The following is a 12,832-nucleotide window of genomic DNA, read 5'->3' as shown; positions in this document are numbered from 1 at the left end:
ATGCAGCGAACAGGAGAGTGTCAGTTTCTCAAAAAATATGATATATCAGTCATTATAATGTTGCTTTAGCATTAGTGTACAAAATAGATGACAAATAAACAACAGGACATTTCATGTGATATTTTAGAAATCTTGTTCAATGTTAGTAATGGAAAGTACGAATTTCTTTTATCAACTTTTTATAAACGAATATTCTGATTTTATTTTTTCATTTTGGATTTCAACGGGTAAACTATTGTTCAATTTTGGGGTTAAGTAAATGAAGTTTTTACATAAAATACTTTTATTTTGTTTAACTTAAGTGTGATTTTGTCTCTTGGGATCGATAACATTGCGTGTATTGTGAACTCCATTATTGTGGACGGATATGCAGATTTTATGGAAATACAAATGTCTGACGAATGAGATTTATGTAGTTAGTTAAAGTTATACTTCAATTGGAATTTAACTATGAGTGAAGTGTTATGATTGAATGATTTATCGTTGTAGGACTGTTGCGAGACTTTTTAACGGAGAGATCAGCTCGCATTTGCGCCTTGAAGTTGGGAACCACAGAAAACCAACTTCAGCCGACCACCACTGTGGGGTTCGAACCCGGATCATCGCATCGCGAGTCCGTCACTATAACCACTCGACCACCACAGCGGCACATTTGGTAAGCATAAGAATACACTAGTGAATGCATCACTTGTTTGAAAAAAAATACACTGATAGCAGCAACAGTTGTACACACACCGAAAAAATATACATTGATCAAAGCAACATTTATGCTCATAAATTAAAATTTGGTGTGGAACAAAAACCCATTCAACTCCGCTATTTTTAAAATTCGAATTGCAATGAAAAACCTATTAAAATGCAATGAAAAACTTATTAAAATGCAATGAAAAACTTATTAAAATGCAATGAAAAACTTATTAAAATGCAATGTAAAACCTATTAAAATGCAATGTAAAACCTATTAAACTTATAGGTTTAAAATGGTTTTATATGTTTAAAATCTTTTGTGTAGAAAACATTTCTGAAGAAATTTTTGCATCTGATTGAAAACATGGAAAAATGGTGAAAAAGGGGTGTTTTTACGAGAAATTTCTGCGTAAAAAAATATTTGATAAGAATATTTTTTGGCGGGAATATACTTATATACGGCTCTTTTAACACATTCAGAGACAGCTTTGTATATAGTATAGATATTAGTTGAATGATTACCTAAATATTTAATCACATTTTGTAAATAGCCTTCAAGTATTTTGGAATTTTGTTATAATATAAAATGTATGATACTATAAGAAATCCAATATATATATATGGAATTATTGTAAGGTAAACGATTTTAATCATATGCAATATATAATGATGCATATATATCTAAGTTTGACAATTTTTATTTGTAATGGTATGTAATTTAATTACTAAAAATATTCATAGTATTTTGTTTTGTTCACATATGTATAGTACATATGTCTTTTTGGAATAATAAGAATCAAAAAAGAATTGATGGATGACAAATGATTGAAAATACAGTACAATTGTTTAAAAAAAATCATGATTGATCAAGAATGAACAGTAATGATGATTGACCGATCCTGCGTAATGGCTGAAAAGCACAAATGGAAGGGTAATGGGATTTCTAAGGGCTATTCTTGGGAGTTTATTAAAAAAAGGGGGGGGGTTGAATAATTTTTAAATAATGTCTAATTCACTTTTCACGTCAGTAGTGAACTTCAAGATGAAGGAGATGTAGATCTAGAAATTAATTAATAAACTGATCTGGTGTTCTGTATCACTTTGTCACGCTCACGGTCACACATTAGCGAAGAATCCCCCCCCCCAAAAAAAATGGAGTAATACGGAGTTTTTGTATAAAGAACAAACATCATACATATTTTCCCATTTATACATGGTGTTCGGTTAATGGGCCGACAAACTCAGAGGGTTGTTAGTGGAAAAAATTGCAACGGAACATGATGTCGCAAACCACGTTGAGAGGGTGAAAATCGCGAAAAACGCATGCAGGTCTCGACGTCACGCCGGAACGACAAAAAGTACAATAATAACTACAAAAAGACTTGGTATTTGATTTCAAGAATTGTTGGAAGTGGCGGCCGCTGACGCCATTGCACAGTCTACAACGACGTAAAAACGATTCCCGGACGCGTTCGAAGATACCAGGCATACTTTTGATGTCTGCCGTAATGACGTGTACTTGTCGACAGAGAATCGGCAAACCATTGCAGCAAAGTTTCTTCCATTTGAGGATTGCGTATATTTCGCCGTCTTCCTGCATCACGCCGTGCTGGGTGGAAGGTTCCCGTCTCCCGTAGTAATCGATCGATCGTGGCGTAGCTGGTATATTGCGGACAACGCTTCATCGGATATTGCTGTTGGTACATCCGCTGTGCTAAGCGTCCATTGCCATCTGCTCAACCGTAAACCAGATTCATATCAGCGTTTTCCTCGTTCGTGTATTCAGTCATCACGACACTCATTGAAACAAAGAATTAACTGCTACACGTACTTACTACCGCAATAGCACTAATTTACGTCGTCCTCAGCGCGTGATCCTACCCCAGCGCATGCGTTTCGCGACGCTGATATGGTCGTCAGATATGATGAGTGAACCCTCGAACTCATTCGGTGATCAACTGGCATCCACCTTTCGTCTCGTCTGGATTCCAAGCCTGCATGCGTTTTTCGCGATTTTCACCCTCTCAATGTGGTTTGCGACAACACCATGTTCCATTGCAATTTTTGTTCCTCTTGATCACTGTCAAACAACCCTCTGAGTTTGTCGGTCCAGTAACACAACACCCTGTGTATAAGATGGTATATAGGCACTTTTAAAATAATTACTATATGATGACTGTCTATACCATGCATTTTGTTAGGTTTTTTACCTTTCGGCATAGTTGTTGGATGCCCCAGGGCATCCAACAACGAGCCCGAGATCCGGGGACGAGTGTGGGGATTCAGTGTGGGGATTCATGATTCGGGGATTCATGTGGACGAGCCCATCTCGGGCTCGTCCACATTGGGGACATATACAATTGAATGGTCGGGGTGGGGGAGGAATGATTTCAGTCAATGCAACAAAATTTTTCAGAAGATGAAAAACAAAGTTTTTCTTCAAAAATCTGATTTAATTACAATGTTAGAAACTTTATTTTCATTTTATATCATGGCATGTGTTGTGTCAAATTCAGACCAAACTATTTTCAAGAAGCAAATAACAAAAACTTGTTGCATACATTTTTTTTTCTCGTCTTTACCCCCTCCCCATAAACATATAGTTTGAGCAGGATTCTGATAACCAACACGAACACACACACACACACACACTCTCTGCATAAAAGTTTAATTATTATGATATTTGAGAGATCATGGTATGATGAATTAAGTTAAAAGTAGAGAGAGAGAGATGAAAAACTATTGGTAGGAGTGCAGCAAAATGTTCAGTGAAAAAAAACAAGTTTATTATCCTTAGTCATCTTATTGTGTGTGTGTTGTATATATATTTCAAGTATACGTCATCATGCTGCTCATCGCTCTCACGTCCATCTCACGTCAAGTTGTGAAAACTCTTAAAGATTATTGCAGGTCATTGTACTTCACTCGAGAGATTGGGATTGGGATCTTGTACAAAACTTCCAATTCTTCGATAGGCATGTCCTTTTATTGTTGATGGTTGTTTCTTCCTTTTTGCTTGTTTTTAACAGTAACTTAGTTGGTGTGACTACCAAAGAAACTGGAATGGTGGTACACTAAACGTGGTACAGAACTATCTACATGAAGCCATCTGATTGGCCTTGTCGGCAGTGAGCATTTTTCTGGTACACAGGCTTTAAAAATCTGTCCAAGCATTAAAAATTTCGTGTTTACAGTCAATCACTATGGAAGGAGATGGTTTTACACGACCCCTTCTTATAGCTTCCATTCATTCCTCTGGAATCTCGACATAGGACGTTTGTGTAGGACACAACATACATCTATACTCGGTGATACTTGATGCATGAACTAACCTCAAATTCATAAGCACAGATCACGAACTACACATCAGTAAAGCAAAACAAATACGCTCAATCAAATATCGCTTTCTGCGCATGCGATATGCTGGACTCTGAGCGTTTTTCCATCCGCTCACTGTGACTAAAAAATCATTGTTCCCCCTTATGCCGTATCTTTCTTCCTTTATTACAGCGAACTTTCATATTGGTAGATATACTGCTATAAATTCAAACATTTTGGGCTCCTGTCAGTTTACAATTTAGTGGTAAATTCCCAATATACGGTATACCGCGATTTGGCGACTTTTTTTATCACCAAACCCGCTTTAGCGCTAGGGTTACTCAAAAACGATTAAAAACATGTAGAAATTAAAAATATATATACATATTAAATATATGAATAATCCATAGTTGTACATTGGATTTCCAAAAAAGAGTTAGTCCAAGTCCAATCCTCGAAACTTGAGCATTTTCATCCGCCATCGCTCAGCTCCAACGGGAGAGCGAGAAAAAAAGAAGAGGAGGAGGAGGTCACACCTTGGGTCACACCAGGAGAGAAGAAGATGCGTGGGCTTGTTTGAGGAAGAATTTAGTCGTCCTAACCAGAAAGAAGAAAAATTTCAAAAATGCATGAGATGAAACCTTCAATGAGGATGAACTTTCTTCGATGGTTAATGTTCCTAAATGCCGTTGGTCACTACTACGGAGTCACCACTTTGGAATAAATATTTATTATACGACGACACATAATAATTATCTTGGTTAATAAAAAAAGGAAGGGTCCCAAATTTCACAGGCGTATGAAAGTACAGGAAGGATATAGGTTTGGAAGTAGAGATGTCAGGTGACGGGTGGAGTTTTTAAGGTTTCGACGAAAAAAAAAAGTTTTTGGAGACACTTATAGAAGACGTAATCAACCCGGAGGTCAACAGAAATAATTACACCCAGATACAATTGATCTGGAATTGCGCTGTGAGCCACTGTAGTAATCTATAAATGTTCTATGGACTACTTAAGTTATTTGATAATCTATCGTGGACCTCTTGAGTAGTTTGGTTATTTGCCATGAGACACATGAGATGACTCCGAGGGACACATTTAGTCCGCGGGTCGTGGGTTGAGCATAATCTAAAATTAATAGTCATAGTTGTTTTCGGTGCATTTATGGTGTAAAAAAATCAAAGCAACATGGTCCACCAGGGCCAGAGCCCTGTTAGCTCCTACCCCCTTCCTATGTGATCATCGGTCAGCTATACCTACAGGGTGGATATCATCGACCGCCCAGTAATTACGCACGTGATTCCTTGTGGGAAATTAATATGGAAAAGTGTTTTCAGTTTTTATTATTTGACCAATAATTATGGAGTTATAATGAATTAAAAATTGATAACATCATTTTCGAAACCTGCAAAATCCCCCGAACATGCACCAAACGTATGACTTGGCGTTTTTAAGCTGATGGCAATGCTATTACCCTGAGAAAGCTATAGCTTTTCAAACCAGTTTTTCCTTGTCCTTCCCCCCCCCCCAAAAAAAAATTCACTTAACACTGAAGTAAAAAAACATTTCACATTTTATCGAGGAAAAATTTTATTTTCTGGATATTATGCTGAGGTAAACTCGGAAAAAAAAGTCATCTTGTCTCCGCCGGGACTCGTACCCATGCCCTCTTGCATACCGGGCAAGCATGCTACCATCTACACCACTGGAGACATGACCCTCCCTTCCTTATTGGGTGGCACAAGAGGGCGTGGGTCAGAGTCCCGGCGGAGACAAGGTTACTTTTCTTTCCGAGTTCACCTCAGCATAATATCCATAAAATAAAATGTTTGCTTGATATCTTGGGCTGAGAAAAAGCCATCTATTTCACATTTTAGCAAAAAAAAGTATTGATTTTGGGAAAACAATGTTTCCAATAAATCTCGTTTGGCTAACACTTTACATATCTGGTGATAAATTTGCCAATGTAGTAGGGCGAAGCAAACACATAATAATAAGATTAACATCATTCTACACCAAGAGAAAAAAAAGCGCCAATCGGAAAGAAAATAATTGAACTTGACTAACGGAGTTGATGCCAGTTGATTTTGAATTAGCGGCAACCAGTTTACATGGGGGAATTCTTTTTTTCGTTGGGTGTTTGTCGCGTAACTGACCGTTACAAAACTGACACGTCACCAAAATTTCAAAACGTTATAACTCCCTGCCAGTCGCAGATTATTTCTTCTATTCATTTCTTTTTGCCGATCACCAAATTGTTTCTTCCATTTATTTAATTGTTGCTGGTCCACAATTTGATTTTGGACCTGCAGTCCACCAATGATTTTTCCTATTTATTTATCTTTTGCTAGTCTATACATTTTTTTCTCCCATTTTCGCCGGTCCGCCAAAAAAAAAAAAAAGGTTTACGGGTTGGGAGAATTTTAATGACCACTGTGTGTGTGTGTGCGCGCGCGCGCGCGTGCGTGTATGTGTGCTCTATTACAGCGTGCTTTCTGGAATATTCACCGAAGCATTTACGCGATGCCTACGTTCATTAAATCTTTAATTGATTTTTTCCTGAATGGATCAATCCAAGTAACACAAAATAAAACCTATGCCCCCAACTACTAAAATATGTCCTCGAGTCATTTGAAGATCATATGGACCCCCCCAGGTTGGGTACCACTGTTGACGTACTGACGCGAACGATTCATTTATGGTTAACTTGCTGAATCAAGTGGGTTAAATACATACAGTGTATAAATCTGAACGGGTTTACAAATAAGTCTGAATGAAAGCGTCATGACGCAATTTCAGGACGGTCGTCCAATGGAAGCGACGACAGACAACATTGAGTCAGACTACTAAGGGCGTTTGACGTCTTCCACAGAAAGCGACCATTACACACTACTGGATTGGCGACTGCACTCCACGTGGTGGTTAAATAATCTTGAGGAAATATAAAAAAAACTAAATTTTATTTTGAGAAATGGGTCTGTATTTTTGTTAAGTCCATACTTGATAGGGAATCTGACACAAACTCAGAGAAGACGTTCGTGTTTTGAATAAATAAGTCATAATATTTAATCGATTACTACTTACCATCACAACCCATGAACGGCAGTCACCAATTTTTTAGCTTATATCTTCACACCGGGAAGGAAGGAGTAAAAGAGAGAAAAAGAAAGAGCGAGCAACTAAGGGAGAAAAAAAGGAGTGTGTGTGTGTGTGCTGGAAAAAGTAAACAACCGTACTGAGATTGCGCAGATAAAAACAAGGCGCGTATGATCCCATTCGATTCAAATTTAGTCGGTTGTCTGCTGCCGCCACTGGAAAAGATCGTTTTTGGTCAGGCTTAGGAGCGTTTCCATTTTTGGGGGAGCAAAATGATAGAACAATAGATTTGACCATCTTTTCCTCTTTTTCCAGCCATTTTCTCACATTTCAAGGGGGAGGAGACACCCCAACACCCCCTCCCCGCTCTGGCCCTGTTTCCAGCGGACGACGAACTCCTCCTCTCTGCTGTACAACGGGATCAGTCTTTCGAATACAGACAACTGCACGCGATTTCTTTATGACTTCAAGTGGACGACCAGCCTCAAACATACACTGGTGTAAGAAATTAAGAGAATTTGCAGACTTGGTCGATTATCTCTAGAACTACTGTACCGATTTTAATGAAATTTGATATGTACATACATTGATACAGTACAAAACAAATAACTATTCAATAATTGTAATACACAAAAGAGGACAAAAGAGGGGGTGCAATTCTCCAAACATGGCCCCTTCTCCCCATATCTACATAGATTCCACCGAAGGTCTGAGAAATTTCAATGTGGGAAAGTTGGCAGCGTGTTACACCTCACCATAGAATGCCCAGTTACTCAACGAGTTCACCTGCATAGCCCAACACAGGATATCATAGCTTGGAAAAGATCTATCCTCAGTAACAAAGAAATTCGTGACAAGCTATGCATCCTGATGAAATTCATCAATGACAATCACGACAAAATAATAGTGCCAAGGGCCCAAAAAGAATTGCTTAATGACAGTGACTCATGCACAAATTCTGACTATGAACCATAAGGATCCTTTATCATGTATATATATCCGTTGCAATGTTTTTTCTCTATTGGACAGTGATGTTCATCGTGATTTCCACTGATTTCTACTATATATGTTTAATTCTGTTTTGATCCATGTGGGTCCTTATAATGCTGTATACCCGTTGCAATGTGTTTTTGTTTTTGACTTGGGTTCCTCGCTGGTGTAGCGGGTGTCTTTGCGTGTTTGTATGCAAGAAATATTGCAATTTTATTTTATTTTATTTTTTTGTTTATTATCATGTTTTATTTTTATTTTCTTTATTTTAATTTTTTCTCTTTATTTTTTACTTTATTATTATTTTTCCCTTTTCTTTTTCTCCAGGGTGGCTTCGTTAATCGCTTATATCGCTCTTTGGGACAGAGCGGGAGTAATGTTCTAGTTTGGTGGCCAGTTCGCGAAGTGGCCTGTTATCCCTTTACTAAGTCCGATAACAAAAGACGTGATTCAGGATCATCGTCAATTTGAAGGAATTTTAGTAATAATTATGCCCACGTTAGTTATGGCAACCCATCAAACTGCAGTCACGATGCATATTGACGTAGATAATAAATAGAGTGGCAATTGTACAATGCGTACATGAACCAGTCCATATGAATCGTGATGAACTCTTATCGTGAGGATCCAGGTTCGAACCCCGTTGGTGGCACAGAGGTGCCCAGCTCAAGTTAAGTTAGTTTTCTGTGGTAAAGCGAGCCTATCTCCTATTCACAAAAGTTTCTCCTCAAAGAGCAGGCAGACTATGCACACGATACTTGCATAACATGAAAATTCAAGCATTTACCATCTTCAAAGTAAAATATGGAAGTCGGTTAGCAGCACCAGTACGGCACGAAACAAGCATAACTTCACTGACAACGTAAATAGGGAGCCAACGCACGCACACACGACAAGTTTCGGCATGTAACTTTGGAAATTCCGCTGAGGAGGATTGCAAGATGCATGTACGATTAAGTAGAAGTAGTAAAAAAAAAACGTCAGCTAAAATGCAATATTTTTAAAACTATTTCACGTTTTTTCAGGGTTTATCGTATCCATGATACAATAATTTACCTCACGCATAATTTTGTTATACCTGTTACAGTAAATGTGATAAATCGGCTATTATACATAATCGCCAATTGACTCGGTAAGGTTGATACATTTTTCACTTTCACCGGCGATTGTGCCCAATATCCAGACGTCGTTGGTTAAATTAATAAATACTAACAAAATTATCACTTTTGCCAGTGATTATGCATAATACCATTGATATGTTAATACATCGCAACATGCATAATGCACACAATCAGTGTACATATAATTTTCTCAATCTTTTCCATTGTCAAACAGTTTGAAAGTGAAAAAATATCGTACAAAATGCCAAAAAATACACAAAAATTTAAAAAATGCCCCAACAGTGAAAAAAGGCATAAAAATGCAAATTTTATGACAACATCCGGGTCCTGCTTACTACCACACTCCTTTTCAAACACACAAATTGATCATAAAACTTGGCACATGGGCAATTTGTTTCCTATTTTTTCTGCCACCTCGTTTGGAAAATTGTCTATTTCGCCAAAATAATAATTGAAAAAAAATTGGAACAAATGTGCCATTTGTGAGAGAAATTCAAATTATGAATGGATGTAATGAAATAATTTACAGAAGAAATTAATTTTTTATGCATTGCATGTGGCTGGGAATGCAATCTAATAAATAATGAATATTTTTTTGAAGATGGAAAAACGGAGTGCAATGCCCACAGTTTAAAAGTTCAGCTACTAATTTATTCGACACATTTTTCATATTTTTTTCCAATGCTCACTGTTTAACTTACAAAGAAGCGTGCTTCTAAAATCGTATACTTTTCGCTATCAAACCAGACAAAATTTCATTTTCAAAATATCTCATTTATTTCAAGATAAAATATAAATGTGCATAATAACGAATCGTATTTTCATATTGTACGTCATCCTTGCATGAGTCTGGCCCCATATCAGGGAAAATAATTTTAATTCTTGATTTCAGTTAAGAACAAAAATGAAAATAGTTTTTTTTTTGATAAAATGGGCTACAAAAAAGGTACAAAAAAGTCTCGATGGCCAAAACTGTATGAAAATACGGGATGGCCCGAGAAATTTGATCAAAAGAGGGTATCATTGAATGATGATTGCTTATAAGCTAGTTTGATAATTCAACATGGAAGAATTAGGTCGAGAATATCAAATTATGTGGAAAAAAACGAACAGATTTCAACTACAACTAGTGATGGTCAATTCAAGTTGGACGATTCTGTTCTTTACGAGAAATTTTGATCATTAGTTATAGTCAAAAATGAAAAAAAAAAATCAGTCAATTATTGCACGAAGAAAGGGTTGATGGACAACCGCCAGAATCATCAATGACGATAACATGTGAATATCAGTCCACACCGTCAAGGATCTTAGCGTTGCGTCCAGCATCTATCTTACGAATGATCGATGACAGACTGGACTGCAATTGGCTTTTCATTTTCTTGATCTCATCTTTATTGGCGAGTTTGTTGTCTTCCATCCATTTCACAACGGAATCGCAACGTTCTTTGACGATTTTCTTCTCGGCCGCAGAAATTATTCGAACATCGTTAACGGATTCAACTTTCTTCTGGATCGAATACGTTGAGCTTTCCAAATCGTTTCTAGCGGTGACTCTTTCTCTGTACTCACGATCTTTAGTTTCGAATCTCTTGGCCTCTTCCAGCATACGTTTGATTTCAGTGGCTGGAAGACTCCTTCTGTCACTCGTTATCGTTATAGCTTGAGCGTTTCTGGTACCTTCTTCGACGGCGGAAACTTCCAGAATACCACTCACGTCCAACTCAAATGTTACTTTGAATGATGGGACACCCTTTGGCAATTTCTTAACTAATTCGAGAATGAAAATACCGAGGAGATAATTCTCCTCGACTTCGGCTCGTTCCCCTTCATATACTGAAAATTTTACGGCATCCTGATTATCCTTGACTGTGGTGAACATTTTGAATACGCTGCATGGTATCGTCGAGTTTCGATCTATTACGATACTCATCAAACCGCCTTTTACTTCAATACCGAGTGACAGGGGTGTCACGTCAACCAATTCTATATCTTGAATGTTCTTACTAGGATCATTAGTACTTAGGGCAGCCTCTACGGCAGCGCCATAGGCTACCGCTTCTTCAGGATTTATTGACATGCACAGATCTTTGCCGTTGAAGAATTTCTTCAGCATGTGTTGTATCTTTGGAACTCTGGATGATCCACCTATTAGTAATACGTCATGAATGTCTGATGTTTTCATCTCAGCATCTTTCATAGCTTTTTCAACACATTTTATGACATTCTCGAAGAGATCTGAGCACAATTCTTCGAATTTGGCCCTGCTTATCTTAGAACGAAAATCAATTCCTGCAATCAGAGCATCGACGTCAATGTCTGCTTCGTAAACACTCGTGAGACGTCTCTTGGCCAATTCACACGCTGTGCGAAGGCGGCGTAAAGCTTTGGGATTTTCGCTTATATCTTTACCACGAACTCGTTTGAATTCTTTCATGAAATGATTCACCAACCTGCTATCAATATCTTCACCTCCAAGATGCGTGTTGCCCGTTGCAGCTATTACACGGAACACTGGCCCCTTGTTGATCGTCATAACCACTACGTCGAAGGTTCCACCTCCGAGGTCGAAAACCAAAACATTCCTCGGTCTCTGAATGTCTCTGTCTAATCCGTAGGCAAGAGCAGCCGCGGTCGGCTCGTTGATGACCCTGAGCACGTTCAGTCCAGCGACCAACCCTGCGTCTTTGGAGCTAATCTCCTCCGGGTGGAAATGTTTCTGTTTGCCTTCGTACTCGACAGAAACCATGGGTTTCCCATCACGATCAACCACTTTGAAAGGCCACTGCCTCAAGTCTTCCTGGATTTGTGGGTCTTTGTAATGCCGCCCGATCAACCTCTTGACGTCGAATACGGCATTTGATGGATTCACGGCAGCTTGTGTCTTGGCCGCGTCACCGATCATCCTCACATCTCCTTCGAATGCAACATAGCTCGGCGTTGTTCTGCTACCTTGCTCGTTGGCGATAATTTCTACTTTTCCATGTTGGAATACTCCTACGCAAGAGTATGTCGTTCCGAGGTCGATACCAATAGCCGGAGCCATGTTGCTATTTCGGGATAAGTATTGGACTCGAGCGCCGAAATAAATGATATTATTTCCAGCAACTTGAAATAGGACCTTATAACTTTGTGATTGTTTGTTGCTCGTTTCTTTTGTTGCTGTTAATTCGACGAACTTTGAACGCGTGCTATCACTAGCATTTATCAATTTCTGTGCAATGGTAAACGAAAATTTTGATAAAAGTAGACGTTTGTGAATATGGATCTCATTATCGTTTGAAAAGGAAAGAATGCTAAAGCAGGATTGAAAAGAAGAAAAAAACTCAAACTTCTATTATCGAGCATTTTGTAAAAAAAATTAAATACTTTACAGTATATAGACGTTTCGACCCATTGTGTGTTATAACTAGATCCCGAAAGTTTAGACACTACGTAAAAATGGCCAAAATAAGCAGGCAAAAAGGCATTTATAGAGGACTAGCTATAATACCCGGTGCTGCCCGGGATTTCTTCAATGAGGCTGTTTGGATCACGTGATATCTCCCTCTTTCTTTGAGGGACATGCAAACCGTGTCTAAGTTAATCAATATGGCGACGTCCTGCGCGACTTCATGAAATAAA

General features: G+C 38.2%; 1 protein-coding gene across 1 annotated transcript; it reads right to left on the bottom strand.

Moving 5' to 3' along the window:
- Positions 1–9,976: 9,976 nt before the first annotated feature.
- Positions 9,977–12,323, bottom strand: LOC149071095 (heat shock protein 68-like). The gene has a single exon (XM_089248227.1). It carries the CDS (start codon positions 12,252–12,254, stop codon positions 10,497–10,499), a length of 1,758 nt encoding a protein of 585 aa, XP_089104353.1. The 5' UTR covers positions 12,255–12,323; the 3' UTR covers positions 9,977–10,496.
- Between the last annotated feature and the right edge of the window lie 509 nt (positions 12,324–12,832).

This window comes from Pholcus phalangioides, unplaced genomic scaffold, assembly GCF_987345545.1.
Source record: "Pholcus phalangioides strain wild (caught in Gottingen) unplaced genomic scaffold, Ppha-v1.0 ptg000019l_1, whole genome shotgun sequence".
Taxonomy (NCBI): Eukaryota; Metazoa; Arthropoda; class Arachnida; order Araneae; family Pholcidae; genus Pholcus; species Pholcus phalangioides.
The sequence above is the reverse complement of the archived record's forward strand: the minus strand, read 5'-3'. Positions and strand labels throughout refer to the sequence as shown.

Bases quoted from the DNA above. Each gene is read 5' to 3' on its own strand.
- LOC149071095 (XM_089248227.1), bottom strand. From the start codon at position 12,254: ATGGCTCCGGCTATTGGTATCGACCTCGGAACGACATACTCTTGCGTA.